The sequence below is a fragment of the Tetrao urogallus genome (assembly GCF_951394365.1).
Source record: "Tetrao urogallus genome assembly, chromosome: 4".
Taxonomy (NCBI): domain Eukaryota; kingdom Metazoa; phylum Chordata; class Aves; order Galliformes; family Phasianidae; genus Tetrao; species Tetrao urogallus.
In genome coordinates, this window is record NC_136817.1 from 46451003 (window position 1) to 46476418 (window position 25416).

The 25416-nt window shown below is 35.7% G+C and overlaps 1 protein-coding gene across 1 annotated transcript in view; it reads left to right on the top strand.

Moving 5' to 3' along the window:
• The window catches only part of FRYL (FRY like transcription coactivator), a gene marked incomplete at both ends in the record, with an annotated part of 87236 nt that overhangs the window by 783 nt on the left and 61037 nt on the right, over nucleotides 1–25416 (top strand). Inside the window, 11 exons of the mRNA XM_079534389.1 lie at nucleotides 5884–5937; nucleotides 8635–8774; nucleotides 9271–9367; nucleotides 11800–11879; nucleotides 12536–12616; nucleotides 13030–13198; nucleotides 14143–14235; nucleotides 16804–16902; nucleotides 17941–18042; nucleotides 23132–23235; nucleotides 23829–23937. Of these exons, the coding sequence (XP_079390515.1) occupies nucleotides 5884–5937; nucleotides 8635–8774; nucleotides 9271–9367; nucleotides 11800–11879; nucleotides 12536–12616; nucleotides 13030–13198; nucleotides 14143–14235; nucleotides 16804–16902; nucleotides 17941–18042; nucleotides 23132–23235; nucleotides 23829–23937 (1128 nt within the window). The remainder of the gene's footprint in view (nucleotides 1–5883; nucleotides 5938–8634; nucleotides 8775–9270; nucleotides 9368–11799; nucleotides 11880–12535; nucleotides 12617–13029; nucleotides 13199–14142; nucleotides 14236–16803; nucleotides 16903–17940; nucleotides 18043–23131; nucleotides 23236–23828; nucleotides 23938–25416) is intronic.

Sequence of the window (25416 nt, forward strand, 5' to 3'; positions counted from 1 at the left end):
GGCAGCTGTGCCAACACCTCACCACCTTCTGAGTAAAGGGTTTTCTCCAGTATGTAATCTAAGTCTCACTCCTTTTAGTTTAAAGCCATTCCCATTGTCCTATTATTATTATTTCACATAAGAAGTCACTTCTTCTCCTGCTGATAAGCGCCCTTCAGCTACTAGAAGGCCTCAGTGAAGTCTCCCTGCAGCCATCTCTTCTCCAAGCTGAAGAAGCCCGGGTCCAGTCTCTGCAGGAGGGGTGCTTCAGACCTCTGGTCATCTTCATGGTCTCTTCTGGACCACTTCCAATAGCATGTCTTTGTTGTGTTGGGAGTCCCAGACCTGGATGCAGTACTTAAGGTGGAGCCTCACAAGAGCAGAACACCACGCTCTCCCTGCTGCCACTCCTCTTTTGCTGCAATCCAGAATACAATTGGCTTTGTGGGCTGCAAGCAAGCACGCACTGCTGTCTCATGTCCAGCTTTGTGTTCACCTGAACTGATATAGATGGCATGCTCTTGAAATTAAATGGATATATACTTTTTTAATTGGAAACTGTGCTCAATTGTGATCTTTACTTTGCATGAACTCTGACTCAGTATCAGTATTCCTTCAAGATGTTTTTTTTTTCTTTTTGTTTTTCCTTTTTTTTTAATATTCAGAAGCGACTTACAATCCTAGAATTAAGTGGGAAATCTAAGACACTTATTAGTCTCCAAATCACACACAATGCATTGCAACTTTCAGAACTTTTTCTAAAATTATATTATTTTTAGAAATGAAAGTTAATATACAGATTATGTCTTCTGTGGCATAATGCAGCACGTATCATTCTTGACATTGCTCAGTTCCTCAGTATTCTTGTCCATGCTTGTACTTACTTTTAAAGTTAAATAAAGAAATAAATTGCAAGATCACTAATTTGCTGGATGCAGTTGTAAAAATTTAAAATGTTTCTAGCCTTATAACTTTGCATGCTTGCAAATATGTAACATATTTCCACAGCATGACCATGTCCTGAATGTTTTCATTAACTGCTGTTATAGGCTGTCTTCTCTCACAACACACCAGTGATTGTGACCATGCTGTGCCAAAGGCATGGGATCAAGATCATGCTGTATTGTGGGCACACTGACAAATAAACCTTTGTTCTAGATGTCCATTTCCTACAAATAGCTTTGAATAGTTATAATATTAAGAGTATCCATCCCATGCTCCCCTGCCCTCTTTCCTGCATATATGCAGTGAGCTACAGTCTCTGTACTAGTATTTATTGGGCAAAACAGGACAAGGGAACACAGTAGTTTGGGCACACAATGAATTTGGGTGTTGAAATCTGAAGTCCCTTTAGTCAAAAGCTAAAGATAAAAAATATTTTGAAATGTTAATCAGAAAATCAACTAAATTGAAAGGCCTCTGTGTGCAACAATTGCTTGCAGAAGCATTTTTCATTATAATGAGTAGTCCTATTAAAGTAGAAGGCATGTGTGAGTGCTTGGACCCCAGTTTTGAAACTATGAAAAATGTTATAAGAGGCAGGAAAAAAAAGGTAGGAAAAAAGGAACTAAACATATTTTGTGGTACCTCTGACTGAGTTATCTTCAGGTGAAATCAGATGAAAGGCCAAGGAAAAGAAAACATTTCGTTACACACACCTATTTAAGTATACATTGTGCGTAAGTATAGTTGTGTGTGTACCAGACAAGTGTACAATTTAAACATAACTTTACTGTTTCCTTATCAACATTACAATGATTTAAGAGTTCAGGAGGGTTTGGTAAGAAATTACAGCAGTATTTGCAGAAAAACACACATAAAAATACTCAAGAATGATTTCAGAAGGCACAGAGAGGAGAGGTGTGGACTGGTGATGCTGGCAGCAAACAGGAAGGTAACCAGTGAAAGCCGTCTGAGTATCTTTCGACAACTTGCTTGTTGAATGTAGCATTTGGCCAGAACTCTTGCATCTGTAATTCAAATGAACTGAAGGTAATTGCAAGAATTAATCAAGTTCTGTTAATAAGATTGTAATACTGATATTTTGAGTGCATTCAGTGCATTCAAAATTCCTTAGGAGAAGATATGAAATGAGAATTATTGGTAGAACACTGGTTTGTGAAAGTTTTTAACAGTTCTGTCTGGCTCATTTGCTACATTTTAAAATTTACTTGAACAAAATGTAACGTGGTTAGGTTTAAATTTTGGTACATAGACAGCATTCCTGGTTTTATTTTGACAAGAAGGGAAAACTATACAGGCAGACAGCAATTTAAAGGAGCTACTAGAAGCTGTGGAAAAGTAAAACAACCTGAGCCCATACAGGGATTGAAGGGAATGCTAAATGAAAGGAAGTACTAAAGTGATCTTATTTTTGTGTGTAACATTTGAGATAAATACTGGCTGTTCTCTTCTAGTTTTTGACATTTAGGAAAGATGATGAAAGTCTGAAGGGGCAATAGAAAATTGTTGGCTGAATTGGAGAAAAGATTTTGTAGGAAGAGAAGAAAGCCCCTTGCTATTTGAGTTTGTTTTGGTTTTGTCAGATGACGTGGCTGTGGAGAACATACATATTTGTTACATAAATCCTTAATGTGTTAGATGGAGACAGGCTGTTGGATAATATTTGGAGCCAGTGAAGTTAGAAACTTTACTAGGCACTTAAAACTTGAAGTTGCCCATGCCAGCAGAGAAGCAGAAGTGAATGGAAAACAGTCACTGTGGGACAGCTGGGGCAGGGAAGGCGTTATGCTGCTCATTCAGGAGCTGATTCCCAAAAGCAATCCAATGGTTTCTCTCGTTGTGAATTTTGTTAGGATCTGTGTGATGTTGCTTTTCATTGTTTTATGTCTTTTTTGTCAGTATTTCATTTTAAAAGAGAAAGGACTCAAACAAGATTTGTGCTTTGTTAGTTCTGGTTGTTCTGCGGCTGAGAAAAGATAACTGAGAGAACTGAGAGGCATGAGGTACTTGCGAGGGAAGGATGACAAAAGCAAGTGTGGAAACTAACAGTTGTACCTGAGCAGCTCCACTGCCATGCCAGCGTGTGCAGGCTTCTGGGGTTGGCACTGGGGAGCTGTGGGAATGAGACCAGTGGGTGGAACTTGTTTCTACCAGCACGACTGTTTGCACAGCACACACACGTCTACATCCTAGTCATTGCTGCCTGCCGTATGTTGACATTTCTGCTTGCAGCAGATGCAAACTGCTCTTTGGATAATTCAATAGTGGTTTTTTCATTTCTCTTTTGAAAGATAAATGCAGACCTATTGCTTCCATCTCTTCCTGAACTTCGGAACGCTTGAAAGATGAATCTTAAATTATGAATTCAGTTAAAGTTCCCAGACCTTTTCTTCATGCTGTTGGGCAGATTTTTGTATTTCACGTGAGACAGCAGGGTCAATGACAAAGCAGCGTCAGAAAAACTCTATGAAAGAAAATAAACTTTAAAGCTGTCCAAATAAATCAAAGGCCTTGATAAACCCGTGACTGGGTTAGAGAGTACTATTTGGCCATGTCATGTTTGTTTGATATGCAACTATGGTGATGGAAGGGAATAAAAAAATAAAAAAAGAGCTAAATTTGTCGAAGTACCTTGAAATAGTGTGCTATCTGTTGACATGGCCTTTTTTGTCTCAAGATTTCTGGATGATTTCACTTTTGTGTGTGCGTGTTCTTTTGCTTAGCTATTTCTGGTTTTAGGCGTATGCAACGGATATAATAACCTCAGTGTTTGTTCACCTTTTTAATAGTCTTGCAGTACTGTGGTGAAACCATGGCACACCAGGTGTTGTGTCACAGGCAGGCTGAAGGAGCCTCATCTCTACGAGTTGTTTTATAGGAAGGTCACCTCTCCACTTGATAGGAAAGTCCACTTTTTCTTAGGAAATAGTTTTCCAGTTAGTTTTCCTTCAGTTCATTCAGCAGTATACAGTGTTTATATTGGGTGGAACACTTCTCTTGCAATCAATGTGATTACAATTATTTGTGCAGTTTATCTGAAAGCACAATATGGGTACGTGAATTTATCACTACAGCAGAAAATTTCCTTGCATCAAGAAACAAAACAAAACAGAACGGAGAGGGAGGTGGATTGTAATTAAAAGGAGATTCTGACGTACTGATTACTCCTTGAAACTTTTAGTACCTGCTGCAAAATGTAAGCTCTCATAACGGTAGTTTGAACAGGCATAACACATCGAATTATAAATAATTGTAACATTCAAAAAAGTGTTTTTTGTTGTTTCTGAAACCTGTTCCTTCCTGCTTCAACATCAGTTGATGAACAAATAGAGTTCTCTACTACTGTAGAGCATTGAATGCATTTTCCTGAAACCGCCTTTTAAAAATGTTTTATTTAAAATGTACTTGAGATGTACATTAAAGACAGTGTTCAATTAAGCAATCAAGTAGTCTGTATAAACAGGGGTTTTCTGAATCAGAGAAAGTGAAATTGGTCTGAATTCTCAGTAGGTGTTCTCAGTGTTCTGTTTCATGTTATGCTTTCAGAATGGGTGAATGCCTTTTGCCCAGGTAATGCTGAATTCAAGTTTTTAGAGAGCTGTAACAGTGGCAAGATACACTATTTGTAGTTGAAAAAGATACAGCTGCAGTTGGAGCAGAAAATGACAGAAACTGTCTCTAATTTTCAAGATCACAATTAAGATGAGGTAAAATAAACAGCTGGCTTGAATGCTGAGCTTGGTACATCCAACCCCAGTCCAGATCCGTTTCCCATGTTGTCTGTCTGCTGTGGTCTTGCAGGAGTTAAAGGCCAAGCGGTGCTGGCTGTGTAAATTTCCGTCAGCAGCCTGGCAGAAGGGTGTTGCCCCATGCCAAGCTGCTGAGCAGTTGCTGTTCGTGAGTGGTGCAGTGCTGCTGAGCTCTGGCGAGGCGCTGGGAGCTGCACACTGCTGTGCCGTCCCACCTGGCGACAGGCTCCTCTAGCTTCTTACATCCAGTACTTCTGCTCTCCTTGTCTAAGACAGAGGGGTTTCTGGTTTGTATACAATAAAGTGAAAGTGTGTAATTAGCTGAGAATGCTCACTGTGTCCTTACTGCTTTTGGCTTACTGGCTTTTTAGTGGTACACTTAAGGCTTTATTCTAGCACCTGGGTTTATGGTTTAGCAAGCCAATCTGAACATCACAGGGACTTGGTCTTTTGTTTAAAAGAAAAAAAACCAAACAAACAAACAAACAAACAACTTTTCAGGTATTCTAGCAAGAGACTTGCAAAAATTGTATTTCTTGTAGCTGTACCTATTATAGTTCATGAGTGTTTTGTATCATTTCCCACAATGCTTTAATTCACATTGAATTATTTTGTCACGAATATAATTGAATTTTGCTTTTAACAGAGCGGTATGTTTTATGGTTCTGGTAGCAATGAAATATTGTAATTAAATCCCATTAATATTGCATTTTCTGTACCTTATGAAGGGAATTATTATTGCCATACTCCTTTGCCTGGGCTTGGTTTCTAGCTCTTTCCATTTGCTGTTCAGGGAAAGAGCAGACTAGCAGTGGACTGAGCAATTGATCACTTTAGCAAGACTGTGAGCTCAGAGGTGAATGGCAGCCCAGCCCAGCCCACCTTGCCAACTGCCTCCATAGAGCACATTTCTGTGAGGTCTGCTGCTGGCGAGAGGTGTTTGAGGTTTTCTGTTTGTCAGTATTATTAACGATTAGTATTATTACTACTGTGCTGCTGAATTAATTTTGGATCTCTGTTCAGTTTCTTGTGAGCACACTTCATGTCTTCAGAAATAGCTTTAGCTGAAAAATAATGCAAGTATTCACATTAGATGTTATTTCTTTGTTCTGTAATATAACTGAAAAAGAAAGAATCTTATCTTTGGTGAATTGCATTATGAGGTTTATATTTCTTTTTACTTTTCTTCCAGGAAAAGCTCTTGTCCAGATCTCTTCAAAGAGGTGAAGATCTTCAGTTTGATCAGGTAGGAGGCATGCCATGGAAGGAGGTTCATGTAGGATTAAGGTGGCCTGTGTTTCTGCTACACAGTGTTGAGGTGGGTTAGAGCATCTCTATTGGAGTGCCTGAGTTGGCTTTGATGACTTAGACCCCTCAAGGTTAGTTACTGGACCAGAGTTGTTAGAAACAAGCACAGAGGAGAAGCAAAAAAAATAAAAAATTCAAAAAATTAAAAAAAAAAAAAATTAAAAAAAAATCTAAGAGTTTATTTTCCATGATGATAAGGAACTGGAAGGTTAGTTGTCTGAAAATGACAGTGAAAACTACTGAAGGTAACATGTTGAACATGTTTGGACAAAAAGACTGTGTATTCCTAGCTTTGTGTAGCATATGCCTAAATTGCTTTGTGCTTCAGTGTTTGGGGGTTTGGCTTTTACAAGCAAATAATGCTGATTTCAGTTACTTGATGCTTTCTGATTCTATAGTGGAAGGTAGATACAGGGCGTAACTTCATTCTTTCCTGAGTGTATTATCTCACTGTAAAGCTATTATGTTTCACTTGGTTAACTGATCTGCACCTGGAATAACTGCTGAATTTATTTGTGTTTATTGTCTGTGCTTCTTTCATAATTCAGGCATGTTTTTGTATTGTAACCTCTTCCTTGCTATGGACGAGCAGCTCCATAGATAGTGCCCCATTAATTACATGTTGCTTTTCTTAACTGTTTTTTAGTAGCCTCTTACTGTATGAATTGCAATATTCTGTTTGTTTCTTCTGTTACTGCAATTTTTTAAGCTTCCATTATTCCTTCGATATAGGTGTTGCACCTAAGTCTGTGGATTTAACTGCTGGTTAAGAGCCATCTATGCACCTCTTTCTTTTCCTTCCCTCCAAAAGAAAAACAGATACTGGCAAATGACATTTGATGTATAAGTTTTTTTTCCAAGATCCCTTCCCCATTAAATCTTATGTAGGCTTCTAATAAATTCTAATCTTACATGTTCTGAGGCTTTTATCTTCAAAGTGAAGGTTTACTCACAAGCAAGGAAAATGGTTTAGGGAGGATGTAGCTTAAGTTTTTTGATAGCTACAGTATTTTTATTTTAAAACTAACCAAGAGCAAAATTATTTGAATTATTTATTTGGGATCAGCTGTGGAAATCTATAAATCAGCAGAATTATTTATTTATTTTTTATAATTTTCCCTCTAGAAGTTTTTCTCGGGATATTTCTATTAATTGCTAGTATTTGCATATTAAGCTACACATAGATTTTAAGCTGAGTGCAGAAAACTAGAAAAAATATGGCATACAGCTTCTGAAATTATGTGATATAGAAATAATCTTTCTAAAAATGTAGTACTAATAATAGCAAATTTTGGTTTCATATATATGTGTGAATTCTTTTTTGTTCTTTCATTATGTTTGTTGTCAATAGAACACTGTTGTTATTTTTCTGACAAAAATTTTCTGTTCTCTGTGATAATTTTTTTTTTCAGAGAGTCAGGAATTCTGCTTAATTCCTGTGACATGGATAACTAGTAGAGTAAGGTTTTCTGATAGTTGAAAGCTTGATGTGAGGTTTCCCTGTGGTTAAGTTCTCCCCATCCCTTTCCCAAAACTGAAAAAGCGGGGTGCCTTAAATGAGGGCAAAGAAACTGATACTGACATTATCTTAGGTTTCTGGAGTATTGAATAGTGAGAAATCCGTAAGTTGTAGTAAGAGGATGGCTTCTATCAAAATCTCTCATTTGGAAGTTGCAAGAAGTAATCAGTGTGTGGCATTTGGGAACAATGTGTTAACTTTTCTTTCCCAGCCCAGTTCTAGCAACTGACTGGCTCGCCTGTCAGTTCTGCAGTCATTCTTCTCCCCTCCACGCTTGGGCACAGAAAAGTTCGGTTAGTTTAAGTTAAAGGAAGTGCAGATAATTCAAATTTCATATCATTTTAAGGTCTTCCTTCTGTAATGCCTTTTACTGACACTGTTTCATTATGTTTGCTTTCCTGAAAGGGGAGTTAGGCTGAAAATAAATATAGCTTGAGATGTAGGCAGACAAGTGTATTAAACACAGAGTTAGAATATTAAAATTAAGTTCATTTTTATTATTCTTGTTTCCATTATAACAAACCAAAAGCGTGTTTTTCGTGATTACATACTTGTTCATTTTAGAAAGGTTATCTTTTATCTGTCATAATTTAAAGGTAAGCAAGACAAGGCTGGATGTGGCTCTGGACAGCCTGGCTTAGTGGTTGGCAACGCTGCTGTAGTAGATGCTCTTTGAGGTCCTTTTCAACCCAGTAGATGATCTTTTGGGGTCCTTTTCAACCCAGGCCATTCTATGGTTCCATGATTCTTCAGAAATGCATATGGTAGGATTCAGGGACTTCTGAAAATATCCGTTGTTTTCTCAGTGCTTTCACCTGGGCATTCTGTATAAATTTGGAGTTTTGTGATCCCCATGAGCTTCAGAGTAATTTGCCTACTTATATTTGCCATGTTACTTAACTTTGTGTCATATTTACTATTTATTCTCCAAGATGAAATTATATGTGATGTTGCTGCTTTGTGAAATTTTACTATATCCTTGTATATCCTTACACCCTTTATAAAACAATGTTAAACACATGTCTGAAAAAATGATTACAGATCTATTTAAATAGAAGAGGTATATACTGAAGTCTGAGTGCTTTGTTGTGGTAAAGTTTTTCTTATTTTTTTCAGTTGATAAGCTCTATGAGCTCAGTAGCAGAGCACTGTCTCCCCTCCTTGTTACGCACCTTGTTTGACTGGTACAGGCGTCAAAATGGAACAGAAGATGAATCCTATGAATACAGACCTCGATCTAGCACAAAATCAAAGGGGTAAGAGTTTTCCTTGCAAAAGTCTGCTTAATTTTTGTGGGTCTTATAAGAAAATGTAACTGTGCTTTGTGTTTGGTGTTTTTTTGTTTGTCTGTTTATTTTTTGACAAACATTTTGTATTTTGATCTATCACTGACTAAATCTGCAGAGGAGGAAGATGTTTTGAGTTGTTGCATTTAACTGTGTGATTGATATCCATAAAATGACTTAATAATTTTGTGGGTGATAGAAAGAAGAAGTTTGGACCCTGATTACTTCAAGCTAGTTTGTTCCCTTTGGGTTTGTTTTTTTTCGGTTGTTGGCAGGTCCTTTCAAGAGGGCTCGAGATCTTAGTGCTGCATCAAACTATGAAGTATTTCTAAGCACTTATACTTGTGTGGCACTGTAATTGCACGGAAGATATGTGCACTCCTCTGTGATATTTGTGATTAGTTGTGTATGATATGTATGTTCTTGATTTTATTTATTTAATTTTATTTATTTAATTTTATTTTAGGGATGACCAACAACGTGAAAGAGACTATCTACTTGAAAGGAGGGACTTAGCTGTAGATTTCATTTTTTGTTTAGTTTTAATAGAGGTTCTAAAACAGGTAAGCTTTTTGACGTATTTCTTTTATTTTTTTTTTCATTTCAGTTTTAGTCACCTCCTCTAAAATTTTATGTAGAAAACTGGAGCATATGTATGATCAGCAGATGTAAGGTTGTAATTATGCCCTGCCTTATCTCAGTTGATTTCTTGGATCCGCTAAACCAAAACTGCTAATGCAGTATAAAAAGTAAAGTTGTAAAAATAACATTTTATTCACATTCAGCACCTTTTGTGTGCTTAGACACTTCTGAAATACAGTGTGAAGTTGAATAGTAAGATTAAAATGTCACATTTTTTTAAATTGGAAAGGATAAGTAACTTTATTTTGCCTTTTGCTGATGTAGCACATGCACAAGTTTTGTTAATATAAAATTAGCATTGGTATATGCATAAGATCGCAGAGTTTGGCTTCAAGTAACAGCCTTTTCTCTTACATATTTGAGAGAAAAAAAATATTTGAAAGTAGTTGAAGCAGGAAGTTTGCTCATATATTTTGTGTCTTTTGTGTGTAGGTATGTGAAAATTAATTGGCTTTCTGTATTAAGTAAAAGAAAGGATATGGCTTAGTTTGCAGATAATTTGTAGGAAAATTGTGCTTATGTGGTTGTGTATGGCATGTTTGTGGTACAGAGAAAAATGGGAATAGTGAAACACAATTCAGAGCTGTCAATCCTTTGCTGAGAAACCAACCAGTCACCTAAAGGGAAATTCCTATGCTGCAAACACAGCAACACAGTTAAACAACAGTATTAAAATGACTGAACCATTATGTGTTAGTGTTTTACAGAAAGTATATAAATAAATTGTTCATGTTCCCTATCTGCTTCAGTTTTTCTATCAGTGCTGGAAATAAAAGGGAAATGGAATAGATTGTGTGAGCATTTGTTGCATTCTGAACTAGTTTCACTTTTTCTGTAGAGTAGTATGTGTGTTGCTAATGGGTCCAGATTTCAGGAGAGGTGCCACATTTTTGGTCTGAAAAGAGCCTGAGCTACATCTTTCACAGTGACTCTTGTTGTTCTTGGTGCACCTTTTACACATGTAATCCAGATAAGTGTTTTTTCTGGAGTCAATTAATTCAGTGCGTATTCTTCAGTCTTTTGAAGCAGGAAAGAAAGTTCTGAACAGAAATTCTGATGTAGTTTTGATGATTACTTTCGTTTTAGTGGGAATTCTCTATATCTTGAACTTCTCAATGTGGAATTATCTCAGTGTTTTGGCTGTATTTCTTCTGTTAGAGAAATTATTTGTCTAAAGCCCTTCCCTAGTCATCTGTAGAAACCCAGGAAACAGCCATCTGTGTGTCTAGTGGTCTAGATGCTCCTTATTTTGTATTTTGTATTATTTTGTTTGATCTTTAAATTCTGTAGAAGTTCTCATCCCAAATCACCTCTGCAAGCTAAGAGTCAGGATTCTCTCTGCATTAAAATGCATTCACAAGTCTCAGTTAGAGGTACTGCCTGCTTTCCACCCACCATGCCCAAATTTTCTTTCTTAAGAGCCCTGGTAAGGATATTTTTCTCTGGGAAAGTACTTCAGTGGGCCACTGAACCAAGCTATTTCACAGAGAATCCTTCATTTACTGTAGTCTTGCGGGTTATCTGAAGGAAGTATGTTCAGCCTGTAATGTATTTTGTATTTAGGCAGTCAAAGTGTCGAAAGGATAGCTATCAATAAACATATTTACATTCACATTTAATCCTGCCTGTCTTCCTGGAAGCCTTGTCATTGTTCAATTCTTGGAAACTGGATATATAGTATGCAAGGGTTATAATCCAGCCTCTTCTGTAATAAGTGCAGAGCAGCTGGAGAGAGGGTTAGGGCACGACCTGTGTAGGAGCAAAAATCTTACTTAAATGACTGCGTATTACTCATTGTATTGTATATCCATGTAAACAGCCTGTTCCAGTAACCACAAATTCTTGAATAAATAGCTTTATTTACACAGAAGAGTATGAAATTCTCAAACAATAAATGCTTCATTTTTTGTAGCCAAGAGAGTAATCTTTTCTGTATTTTAAAAATACACTTGTGTTTTTCAGTCAGCTGTTTCCTTTTGAAACTGAGGAAGGTAGTGGTGTTAGAGAACCACTGATTTTTTGTTTTGTTTTGTTTTTAAGAAGGACCTTTTAAACAATGCATGATTTTGTCACCTAATTGTTACTTAATGTTAGGAAGATTTATTGTTTTGTCTATTTGCATTTGCACCAAGTCTTATGTGGCCACCAATATTGCTTTAATTTTAAGATCTTAGGTTGTGTAAATGTTCATATCTTGTGGCATGAGGTTGGCCTCATATGCCAGCAGAGGATTTGTGCTCTGATGAGAGTAGGAAATATTTCTGCAGGGCACCTCACAGTCCTATTTATGCACTTCATACATCATACACATACGTGCACAGTTACTTACCTATACATAACACTTTTGTTTCAGATACCTGTTCATCCAGTGCCAGATCCCTTAGTACATGAAGTTCTAAACTTGGCTTTTAAGCACTTTAAACATAAGGAAGGGTGAGTTTCGTTTGCATTCATCTGCATAAACATTTTGTATATATATTCAGCCTGTGCTTCACTGTGGTAGTTGTTCTGATTTGATTGCTTCACATGTAACACATTGATGATATTATTGTAAACAAGCAATGATTGATAATTTAAAACTGAACATGTATCTTGAAAGAGCACAGCTTTGTTAGATGTAATAATAATAGAGTTAATTTTGCACAGAATGATTTACATAGCCAACAAGAGCCAGAAAAGAGGATCGAGGTTAGATAACAATAGCATCTACTAACTTCCTGTATAAAGTGCATCTGATCAATGAAACAACACTATTTTACACAGAGTCAAAGAATCATAGGGTTTGGAAGAGACCTATGAATGTCATCTACTCCAACCTGCTGCTAAAGCAGATTCCTTATAGCAGGTTGCACAGGGTAGTGTCTGTGTAGGTTTTAAATATCTCCAGAGAAAGAGACTCCACAACTTCTCTGTGCAGACTGTTCCAGTGCTGTCACTTTCAATGTAGAGAAGTTCTTTCTCATGTTCAGATGAAACTTGTCCAATCTGTGCCCAAATGTCACCTATGCTTTTTATTTATGAATTTCATTGTTTTATTGTTATGTTACAGAATATGGAATGCCATCTTTTTCTTTCTTTCTTTCTTTTAGGTATTCAGGAACCAACACTGGGAATGTGCATATTATTGCAGACTTATATGCAGAAGTGACAGGGGTTCTTGCTCAATCAAAGTAAGTTCAATCTCTGACTCTTCTTGGGGAAAACGATAGTAGAGTTGAAAAGTATTTAATATAGCAGCATTTGTTAGTGGCCTCGATTACAAATAATTTAGGCTGATGTGTGTTCCTCATGTTCCAGCACAATAGATTGGACAAATCAAGGCATAATCTTTACTTTAGTACAACAATGAATCAACTTGAAGATGCAGAGAAAAGAGGCTGGCAGTACTTGTTCTGTTAACAAGTGTATTCCAATGTGGTAATCACTCTTGAAATGCCTAGCTTTTAAGTATCAGGGTTCATCTTGTTTGTCTTTAATTTACTGTAGATGCTGATATCAGTTACAGAATAAAGACATCAGTTCTGAGTTAAGGACTCCATGTAAAAGAAAAAGCAAATAAATGCAATTTATATCCCTTGTTCAGGTTTCAAGCTGTTAGGAAGAAGTTTGTCACTGAATTAAAAGAACTGCGGCAGAAAGAACAGAGTCCTCATGTAGTGCAAAGCATCATCAGTTTGATTATGGGAATGAAGTTTTTTAGAGTAAAGATGTATCCTGTGGAGGATTTTGAAGCATCATTTCAGTTCATGCAGGTAATCGAACATCACAGCAAACTGATTTAAGCATTATTTTGATTGTTTAGATCATGAAAGTGCAACAGTACTTACTGCAATCAGTTACCTCAGTTGTGTCATCCTTCGTCCTTTTCTGTTAGTTTCAGAGTTCTCAGATGCATGAATCATTTGTTTCTCTATGGTTTATGATTATCTACCATAATGAGAACCCATTCTGAGTTGTCACAGTAATGTGGCTAACCTGTAATACATGAAATTGTTTGAGACTAAATAGAGATAGGTAGCAATCTACTATTTTTATTTCTTTATGAAAGTAGTTTGAAAAAGAAGTTTCTTGAGATATCTTTTTTTAAATGGCTGAGATACCAAGAAGCACTTCTGTTTGAAAAACACTTCATTCTCAGAGAGAATTTGAATCTTTGTTTGCTTCTATTGACTGTGGATCGAACAATTGTTTAGCTGTTTAACAGCCATTGACCTTGACATCAGTCCTGAGAAATCTACAACTGACTGGATAGTTCAGTTTCTTTCAAGTTTTGTACAGTGAAGCATGCATACAGATGTATGGATATTTATTCCTCTGTAAAATTGTTTTTGCATCCTTGTGTCAAAGTCACCTTGGAAATTCAAACGAGTATATAAAAATGTAAAATGTTAGTTTGTAGTGATTTCAGTGTAAGGTAAGCATTTATTTTTGGCAAGTAGAAGAAAAATGTGCATCCTTTTTTACTCTGAATAGAAGAAAAAAACAAAGAAAAAAAAACTTTCAAGTTTTCACTAGTTCCTGGCCAAAAGGCATTTAAAGTTTCCAATCTTTTGTAAAGTTGTTATTGTTACAGAAAGCAACACCAACTGTTTTCAAAATTTGTAATTGGTGTGTTACTGTGAGTAATATTTATGGTACGATATTTCTAAGTCTTTCTTCTTTTTTCAAAACCTTTTTTTAATTCTTCATCACAAAGGAATGTGCCCAGTACTTCCTGGAAGTAAAAGATAAAGACATAAAACATGCACTTGCTGGCTTGTTTGTGGAAATTCTTATCCCTGTGGCTGCTGTAAGTATTATTTTTTTCCTCCCGCCATTCTCCTTTTTTACATTTGCTTCCAATAACCTTCATTATATTGCATTTTTAGATATTTAAAAATGTTACTTTAAAAAGTTACTAATGAGCACCTGTGTAAACTTTTGAAGGGAAGTTTGTTGGTACAGTTTGCAGATTAGATGGTTTTCCCATATGTTTTCAGGACTTTTTAACACTCTTATTTTCTTGACTCTTATATCACAACACTGTGATGTTATACTTGTTCTAAAAGACGGAAATTTCATGTATTTAATGTTCTGTTTATTTGGAGATCTCACTGAATTTCTTTATTAGCTGAAATCTCTAAGTGCTTTCTAGAATAAACTGATATATATAACATTTTTACAGTCAGGTAGGGAGAGTGTGAACTCCTATGGAAGAAGAAAAAATCTAGCATTGAAGAATATCTTTGACCTCTACTTTCTCTTTCAAGTGTATCTGTCTTGTCTTGACCTGCAAGGATATGTTCATCTTCTCTAGATTTCTTAACTTTGGAACTTTAAAAAAATATATATTAAAATGGAGGTGATATTTCATTTTAAGGCATGACCACAGAGATGTGGTGTTGATAGCAACTGTTAATTGACTAAAGTTTTAGTCTTACCTGGGCGTATTTCTTCTCTTTTGTAGAGAAGAATGACCTAACTTGATGAGAGGTAGATGCATTTTGAATTGCGTAGTTGCGTGACAGGTGAAGTGAGTAGTGAATAAAGAAAGTACTTAGCATTTAGGTAAATATGACTTTTAGTTTACAAAATTGTAATTTAAATAGTAAAAACCCCACGTTTATTGATCGGACAAAGGCAGCATTAGAATTGGAACTAGTCTGTGGTAGTCACAGAGGCAAGCACATCAGCTGTGCGGTGTGTGTGTCTGTGATGAGCTGTGGATCTCTTCCTACAAATAGTGGCTGAGTCAGTGCTTTCAGCAGTTGGTGAGGCTGTCTTGATCTTTCTTTCTTTCTGACTCACTTTTCGTATAAATGGCGCTTCTTAAACAGAAGCTGAGAACCCCATTCCAGGTGGAAATAGAGTTGAGAGGGTTAGTCATTCTCTACGTGAGATGCAAATTCGGATCTTATCAAGTAGGGGGAAGAACTGAATCTGGATTTGCTGTTATCTTGGGTACAGAAAATCACTAGTGAGTAAGCTGTTGGATTTCAGCATTATGACTTCGTTAGTGTTGTTCTCCTGATGAGTCATTTAGGCATTTTTAAAAAATACAACTGGATGTGGACCCTCCAGGTATAATGGATGGGTGAATATTTGGCACAGGGGAAGTTAAAGTTGATCAGCTCAAGGTTATATCTGAAAGCAGCAGTGAGGTGTTGGCAACAACTGGCTCCAATTTATGAAGTGTCAGTAGGGGAAATACCGAACAACTTAGATCTTAAGAATAGCAAAAGAGAAATACTTTGGACGTATGACAAAAGTCATTTAAAATGTAAAAATTTCTTTTTTACACCTTGCAGTATACAGTATTTTGGTTTTTTTATGTCTCTGCACCATGAATGTATTGAGATTGTTCTTAGCAATTTGGACATGATATATCTTTTAATGACTCTTATTTCTGTAATAAAAAACTAAACTAACTAACTAACTAAATAAAAATTTGTGGGTATATATAAAAAAGCTTATATTGGGAAAACTGGAGAAATGGCGAAATCACTTTCACCTTTCTGGTTCTCTGTCAAAAACTACAAAATGAAAATAAATATGTTTGCTTCTGCAGTGTTGTAAAGAACATGCAATTACCAAACTTACTTTTATAGATAATTTCTTCCAGAAAAGCAAAACAAAACAAAACAAAACATACAAGAAACAAACTAAAAAAAAAAAATCAAACAAAAAAGCCACAAAGCAGGCCAGAATTCAATAAATATGAAAAAAAAACCCCAAATCCAAAGAATAGAGTAGTACATCAAAATTACACTTAAATTGATTATAAGAGGCATCCGGAGAGAAATATAAGAGATGAGGGGAGTGGGGAAAAGGCTGTTTTGAATGCAAGAATGGATTGTGTAATAAAAGTGTAGAGGTGTGTTCATCTCTTTCATTAGTTGTGCAAACTGTACAAAGACCACTTGTGTTGTTGATTGCCTAGTAATCTGTGTGTCATTTCTTTCAAGTTTCCAGTTTTTCATAATTAGGGGATATAAAAGGAAAGGGGAGCACTGAAAAAGGGGAGCAATGAAAAAGTAATGGTTGTTATTTTTGAAATACATTAAATCGTACTTTTAAAAGGTTTCAGTGTAGTTTTATTTATTATATGGTGGCTAACTATTTTGCATTCTTTTCTTTAAGTATGGAAAACAAACCGTGTTTTTAAAATAATGTTTTGCAATTGGTTGTTTTGTAACTTATGTAGCTATGGTGATGGTTCATTATGCTTCTGTTTATATTTCAGACTGTTATCAAATGCTTAGCCAATATGAGATTTAACTTTTGAATGTTCTTAAATTCCATGAACATTCTAATGCATGTTTTAAATACCTTCTTTATAAAATTTTAAATCAATTTATGTGTGTATTTTTTTTAATAGGCTGTTAAAAATGAAGTGAATGTGCCATGTTTGAAAAATTTTGTGGAGATGCTTTATCAGACTACCTTTGACTTGAGTTCAAGAAAGAAGCATTCGCTGGTATTTTAAAGAAATATTTCAACTTCTGCATTTTGTTCATCGTAGGCCTTTAAGCTAATACATTATCTTATGTTAAAAGCTGTATTAATTTCAATCTCAACTCTTCAGTTCAAGTACAATCCAATTAATGCTACATATATTGCATTTGCTTTGATATTTATCTGTTTCTTTGTGCAAGCTGTGGTGCTGTTATCTCATTTGTGAGATTGTTTTTAAATTGATACTTGCTCTTGGTTTAGTTCATTTTAGGACAGTGTTATTTAACCCGATAACTCTTCTGATAAGAACTTACATACAAGGTCTATCATGTCTAATAAAAACATGGAAGTGGCAGGCAAGACTTACCAGCAAAATAACAGCCTATTAAGTAGTCTTGTTCTGCTTGTTTTTTTCCCCTCCACATGTAATCTATTCTTCTTTTTCCAAAGTATCTTATTACCTCTTTCTGATAGAAATCTCTACAGATTTCTTTCCCCATGACTACATTTTAAGCAAATCTTTATGTTAAAAAAGCAAAGCTAGGTCATCCTAGTTTGCATATTCACAGCCATTATCAAGCCAGTTTTTCTTGATTAATCAAAGTACAGCTTGAGGAGCAGTAAAATCTCTGACAACCTCGAGTCTGCCTCAGTTTTTTCTGAGCTGATAGGTTTTGTTTTTTTCTTCAAAGGCAGCTCCCTCTCCCACCACAGAAGACCCTGTGAAATGACTCATAAGATTGCAGGGAAAGCGAATATTGTAAGAAGGGCGAGATCTGCCAGCAGCCTTTGCTTGAGATCAGGCCTTAGTAGATGAGCTCCACTGTGGTCCCCTGGCGCTATACTGTGAGCTCTGCAGCTCACAGCTTACAACACGCTCCTGGCTAGCAGACATGTCCTAATACAGGGCAAAGGCTACAGCAGAACGCTAACCTGGTGACTAGTCCTAGCTGCTGTGAGAGCCTGAGGCAGGAACCAGCTCTATCTCATTCTCGATGTACAAGACTTGGGAGGTCTGCTAAGAGCAATTTGATCGATTCTTTTTCCCCCCTGCTCATAGGCTTTGTATCCATTGATCACCTGCCTGTTGTGTGTCAGTCAGAAACAGTTTTTTTTAAATAACTGGCACGTTTTCCTGCAGAACTGTTTGTCACATCTAAAGGTAAGAGTCCTTTTCAATTCAGAAACTGTTGCAAATCAGTAGCATTTGTTCCAGTATGTTCTCAGACACCGACTGCCAAATAAAACAAGTACTTAGCTATTTAAAAGGACACTGTCATTTAAAAAAGAAAAAAAAAAGTCTTTAGTCTTCATTAATACTAAACCTTTTATGATGTTATTTAATTCTGGAAATGGATATCTCCCTTATGGGGGCCTTCAGTTTTGTTGAGCAAAATCTACAGAAGTTTCTGCTAATAAATGCTGTCGTCTACTAGAGAAAGTACAAAGTGTAATTTGAAGATTACATTTGAGAAAATAATTTATGTTCATTTACTGAAGGGACAGAAAATGAATCTCTAGTCCTGAAAATAAATAATGTGTACAGCTTGTGATATGTATTTTCCATATCAAAATTACAGTGTCCTTTTAACCTTGTGGCTTCAGTTCTTAGCATTGTAAACAAAAGTTGATTGACAAAATGTGGAGATTTTGATGCTTAAAAAGTAGGGATTTCTTTTCATGAGTTACTTACAATATTAATTGTTGTACATATTCTTTCCATAATTTTGATTAACATAGTTCACGATTTTGCCTAAGCATTGATTTTGATAATTTTAATAAATTCTTTGATTGACCTTTACGATATTCATTCTGGTTAGGTATGAGTGGTGATTCCAAAGCTAAAATACATAAACCAGCATGAAGTGTAATGGAAACAGGGTTAGCTGCTTGGATTGTTAAGGATCATTTTGTTTTCATGACATCTTCCACACTTTTCTGTTGCTTGTTGGGTTTTTGTATATTTTTCACCTAACATTCTCTTGCAATATTTGCCTAGATTTTTTATGTTGTTTATTTTGCTTACAGAGGCTTCTTTTGGTTTTGTTTTAAAGCTTTTTAAAAAATTCTTACAATCTAGGAATTGCACTTTTCTGGCATAATGTCCATTGCTGATAATGGATGTATTAAAACTATAAAAGCCAGTGAATTCAACTGGTAGCATGCATTTTATATATTTTTTTAGTTTTGTTAACTACTAACAGCTTAACACGTTTATTGTAAGGCTCTATTCAGCAGAAATTATATGTATGAATTTCTGCAACTCAGAATTGGCAGTGTCCTGATGCTTTGCCATCAGTGAGTTATTTAGGATGCTTTTGGGGTTGCTTAAATTTGGCCTATCAAATACTACAAGGTTTTTTTTTGTGGGGCCAGGGGTGGAGGAGGTGCCTAGAAACCTTATGCAGAAACTTTTCTGAGGTTAATCCTAAAAATTACACCCTTACTGTCCTCCTATGTCTCGTGAATGAATGTGTTCCTTTGTTTCTGAAGCTAATTAAATGCATGCAATCTATCATAAGTAATCTCATTAATTTACAAATCTGATTTTCACAGCAGCTTAGTCTTTTAGATTTCCCTTTCCCCATTTTATTTCCTCATTTCCTAGTCACCAAAGTTATTTATTTGCAGTTAAGTATGTAAAATGCAATCAGGATTCTAAACCCATCATGTCTAGCATCTTTGATGTTATTTAACGAAGTAATGCTGACAGTTATTGGGAAATAGTTTGGAGTGCTAAGAAGTTCAATCTTAGCCCTGTCACATGGAGAAGTTAAGAATTGCAGCAGTCATAACACCAAGGCCTTGTCACAGGAATGCTATACGATGAGCATAGACTGAAGAGGTGACACAGGCTGTGAACTCATGGTGCTCAGTTCATTCCATGATGACTGCCAAGTACATTCTTTTGCCTGGCAAGGAATGTCCTGTGGCCACACTTCACTGGCGGAAAATTAAGCCATCTCCTGTTTTGGTGGGGTGAAATCTCACACCTTGACAGTCTCTCTGTAGTAACTGGTGCACTGTGTTCATACCCTGTGGTATTTCAGTGCAGTTACTTTATTTGGCAGCTACACTGTCCTTGATAACATCCCTGAAGGTGCTCTGAATCCTGATCTAGCAAGATTTATTGTCTTTGTAAACTGTTTGCACTTGGTTTCAGTACATGCCTTGTTAGTTATCCTTAGAGTGGCCTTAGCCTGAGGAGAAAACATCCCAACTTAGGCAGCCTAAGGCGTTAGTTCTTTTCTTTCCTACTGCTAAGTTGCTTACTGCTATGAGGAAGGCTTAAATAGCTCTGGGTCTGGACCAATGCAAATAGCAGATAAGTGAGTAGGAAGGGATTGGTTCAGACCTAGAGGCTACCAAATAGAGTGCCTTGACATATACTGCTCTCACCTTAATCCACATGTTAGCTGGGTTGCCATTGCAGCTTTGAGCTCAGGAGAGCTAAATGTGTTGAATTTCACCAGTCAGTATCATCAGTCAGTATTGCAAAATCGTTTTGCCTGCTTTTCTGACTAGTATTTAGACAAAATAATTTTAGCAGGTTTGTCAGAAAATTGATTCTACATCTTACAGGGAGAGGAAGGAATGTACAGGAGCATTTTTTTGCCACTATAGAAAAAACTATTTCTACTGAATAGAGTCCTTGGTGTACAGCTATCTGTTGTTTTTGTGCTTTTTTTCATCTAACATGCATGTGCCTCCCATTCTCATGTTTGTTATGTTTTGCTGTCTCACATTGCTTTATTTAGATGCCATCTAACAACAGTATCAGAAAACAAATAGAAACCCTGCAGGTGAGTTAATATGTTGTTATAACTCAGTGAAATGTTGCTTTGTCTCGTGTAAATAATGTATTTTGTACTTTTTTATGTTAATCATTGTATTTTGTACTTTCCTTTCTGTGTAAAAAATGCTCTTGGCATTGTTAAGAAGCCACAGGACACGGAATGTTTTAAAGGTCTTTTTCTCATGATAGGGAGCAAAGGAGAAAGACAGAAAACTGATATCAGTTTGTCCTAGGGGGTGAGAATGTGAGAGGTTGCATATCAATATCACAGCTGGTTTCCCTGAACAACAGTGCATGTTTCCACTGGAATTAAACTACATATTCAGATGTATGGGTTTTTTTTCTGTTAATTTGTTCCAAAAAATGTCTTGCATGTGAGCAAACTTGAAAGCATTTTCACAGTAAAAAATGTGAAACTGATTTACTGTAACAACTTGCAGTGCACTAACTTGAAAGACTTTTACACTGTTGGTTTTGCAGGTTTTAAAAAGTAGGAAATGTTTTAGTTCAGAACAGAAGAAAAGTTTAACATCAGTATTAAAAAGTACTTTCTTCAGTAAGTGACTACATTTGACTAACATGGAAAAAATGCTGTTTTGTTTCTTGCCTTCATTGAGATATGTTTCATTGACTTGTCTTAATGTGTCATGTTAGACCATTGTAGATTTGCTCTTATTTTTTTGTTTTATAACTGAGATACAGTTCTTTAAAGTTTATTCCATAGTTTTCTGATATCATTTATCTGTGCAAATAATTCTAGGATTTGAAACAGAGCTGTGCTTGGGAAAAAACAAACAACCCACAAAAGAGAATGCTTTAAAATCTGTCAGACATCAGCTAAAAATGCTGAAATGTAGTCAGGTTGTGGGGCTGCATAGACTTGTTTACTGCATTCTAGATGCAGAAATCTCATAGAGGAAAGGAAATACTGGCGTACTAACAGCAGATATACAACCGTGCCATAATTAGACCAAAAAAAAAGAAAAAAGAAAAGCCATTTTCTTGTAAAATATTTGTTTTTTTTCTAGTTGTAGTAAGAGGTAATGAAGCTTTTCAGTGCTTAAGTCCAGAAGTACTGCTGCATTTTTAATGTTTTTACACTTTTAAAAAAGTGAATGCCTATTCACACATTTTGCTTTTCTGACAAAGTTGCAAGCTTCATCATAACCAGTCAGAATGATAAACCTTCTCAGCTATGGAGTGTTGTAAACCAAATTACGTAAATGTCTGCTACCTAAACTTGTTCTTTTTTTTTTTTTTTTTTTTTAATTTTGGTTTTCTTCTGAACTGTAAATTATTTTCCCCTTTATCAGATATAAGGAAACCAGAGCATTACTCAAGTGGGTTACTACTACTAAGAAAAGTTCTAAATGCTGCATTATGGGTAGTATTTGTTAAAGCATGGACAGATTAATTCATAATCTTACTTGGAACATAAAGAAATGTTGGCCTGTAGATAAGCTATGATAAATAATTATGTAATTGTTATTTTTTTTGGTGGGAGGGAGAAGGGGCACAGTTTAAGTTGGTTGAAATCAAAGCTATCACAGTCTGAATTTACACTCCACTTGTCCTGGAAGTGCTACACTGGACCATTGGTTTGTGATTGAGGCCACAAAAAGTGAAATTTATTGTGTTCAAGCCATCAGGCAGAAACATTGTGTCTTGAAACAAGACAACACCACGAGATGGGAAAGAATATATATATATTTTTAAACTGAGACAGTGCCTAAAAAGTTCCACCTGGGAGTCATTTATTTCCAGTTTGTAATACTAATGGTGAATTCCAAGAGTCCCACTGAATGCTTCAAGATTATAAATACAGCGAGCATCCTTAGCTAAAAAAAGAGGTTACTGGAGTTGATGTGACAAACGTTATTGTCACTCAGTGTTCTGAACAGTGAAAGAGCTAGAAGGAGCAAAGTTAAGCTCCTTGAAGAAGCTTTAGGATGAAAGTGAATTTCATACCATGCATAATTTATTAATGCTTGCCCTGCAATCTTTTTCTTCTGCACCTGCTACTGTCTGCTCTCATAAGCTGAATACTGCGCTTAGATGGACTTTGTGCCTGATCCTAAGCAGCTACTCCCATGTTTTAGATAAAATTACAAGTTAGTTTGCTATAAAGTGGATATCAGTTACTTTCTAAGAAAAGTTCTTTGAGGCAATATGCTCTTGGTGTTCATCCTGAGGGCTGTTAGTTAATGTTCTGCTTTCAGAGTGAAAGGCATATAAAGCACTCTGAAATTACTTGTTAAGTATTTAAATAGTATTGGAAATGTGCAATGCATGCTTGGTTTTAAATATACACAGTAAAACTTATAGTCAGTATTAAACATGTCAGCTTTCTTTCTTAAAAATAGTTGAAAATATTCTCAAAAGTCAGAAGAGTAATAGTATGATTTCCTGAATGTCTTGCAGGCAACGGTAACTGTATTTCTCTTCTATTTTACAGAATAAAGATCCTAAAATGTCCCGAGTTGCACTGGAATCTTTGTATAGGTTGTTGTGGGTTTATGTTATTAGAATAAAATGTGAAAGCAACACTGTAACTCAAAGGTAAGTTCTTTGCACAAGGGATTCTAAGTTTCTTTTTTTTCCTTTGTGATGTTAAAAAACATTCCAAAGTCACCTAGGGGATGGGCTTGTTGGATAAGTAGAGAAACAGAAACTTCATCTTAATAGAGAAAACCAGAGGAACTTGGTTAGTTTGAAGAGGAGAATGAATCCTTTTTATATGTGTGTGATGACATAAGTGGATAGAGAGATAAAAAACAGGAAATTTAGTTGGCAGGCTCTACTGATACCATAACAAATGGGATCTGAAGTGCCCATCACTAAGTATAGGCTGGAAATGAAAAGAATGAAAAGACGTGTTTTTGCAAATTAGCACAGTGAGAATTTGGAGTAGTCATTCAGCATTTGCTCCTCCTCCTGACTGAGTAGCTCAAAAGCAGGATTTTGGTCTGCATATAAACTAACTCGTTATAATCCCCTCAACAACAGAGTTGAAATGGAAGGTACTGCCTTCTGTGGTATGCAGTAGTCAATCCTACATCCTTCTGATTTGAATCTCAACAAATAGGCAATTGCAAAAAATTATTCTTAGAACAATTTTTTGACTTCTTACATTTGTTTCTCAATTCTTGTAGTCGTCTCATGAGCATTGTATCAGCACTTTTTCCAAAAGGATCACGTAGCGTGGTCCCACGAGACACACCTCTGAATATATTTGTGAAGATTATTCAGTTCATTGCTCAGGTAAGAATATATCTAGGTAGAGATACAATATTATGAGCATTATTTGTAAGAAATATAAATTATGGGCTGTTTTTTTAAATACTTGTAGAGTTTAATTGTATTGAATAAAATTTCCCCAAATAATAATAGAATGACTGGTTCGTTTCTTCAAGTGGCAAAATTATTTTTCTTTGAAGTTCAGTAACTATGATTTGTAGGTGTTATGATGGTTAGTATTTACATTTGTATTGTTCTGTAACGGATGTGTCTGTATACGTATGAAGATAAATGAAGTACAGTGATATACTTACAGTATTCCGTTATAATATATTCATCAGGGACAGCGTATCTGAACATTAAAGTCCATTTGTATTTAGCAGGGAGTCTAACCTCAGTAGACTGGAAAAAAAAAATTGCAACGTGTATGTTAGTGTGTAGTTCCTACTGCATTACAATTTGTATTGTTTTAGATGCTTCTGTTATCTTAATATCAAAATGCAGGGGGTGATCCCACAGGATACAATACTCATTCATCTTTAACCTTATAAATTAGACTTCTTTTTCCATCTTACAGATAGCTTGTCTGTGCTTCAGTTTCCAAAATGACCTACTTCTGTTTGTACAGAGATAAAAACAGGATGCAAAATCCTTTATGCTCTCAATTTTATTTCTAGGGTTCTTCATTTTAACACTAAGTTTAAATTATTTTTAATTATCAAGTATTTTAACCTGCAAAGTAAAGCAGCCTAACTGTAAAAGCCTGTGCTTTATTTACTTTATTCTTTTGCCTTTGTATCTGAATACAGTTTCATGGTGAACTCTTCTATTGCCCCCTCACCCTAGTTTCAGAATGCTTTTTAAGAGTTCAGTGTATTTTTTTTTTATACTGTGTTGAACAGATGGAGAACTGAAGTTTAGCAGAGAGTAAATGCTGAAGTTTCTATTCTTTGGTATAGATTTTCACCAAAGTAGGTACAAGCAGAATTTTCCATTTGACACTTCTACTAATGAGATCCCAGGGTCTGAAATCAGGCATTCTCAGAATGAAGTAGATGTAATTAGTAACCTACTGTGAAGGCTTTATTTAACTAACTCAACTGTCATCAATAATAAGAGCTGCCTAACTGAAGCAGGAATAAAATATGCTTTTTGAAGGACTGTTCAATTGACTCATGTATCAGACTCATTTGTTCCATTTTTCTTTCTAGCATGTATATTACATTTCTGAACTTGTTCAAGAACTGAGCTGTATTCGTTAAAAAAAAAGAAAACAGAAAAATGCATCTGCCATGCCAATTTGATATTTTTTTTTTATTTGGCATCTCTTGCACCGATTGAAACTGAAGTCCAATAGTATATGACCATTCAAAGAGAACCTGAATTGTAATTTGAGATTGCAAATGCAACCTTAATTGATTAATTTTCTAACTCACATGGACTTCACCAGTATATTAATGCCAATGTAGTGTATTTTGACATTTTTAATACATTGCGTTAGGA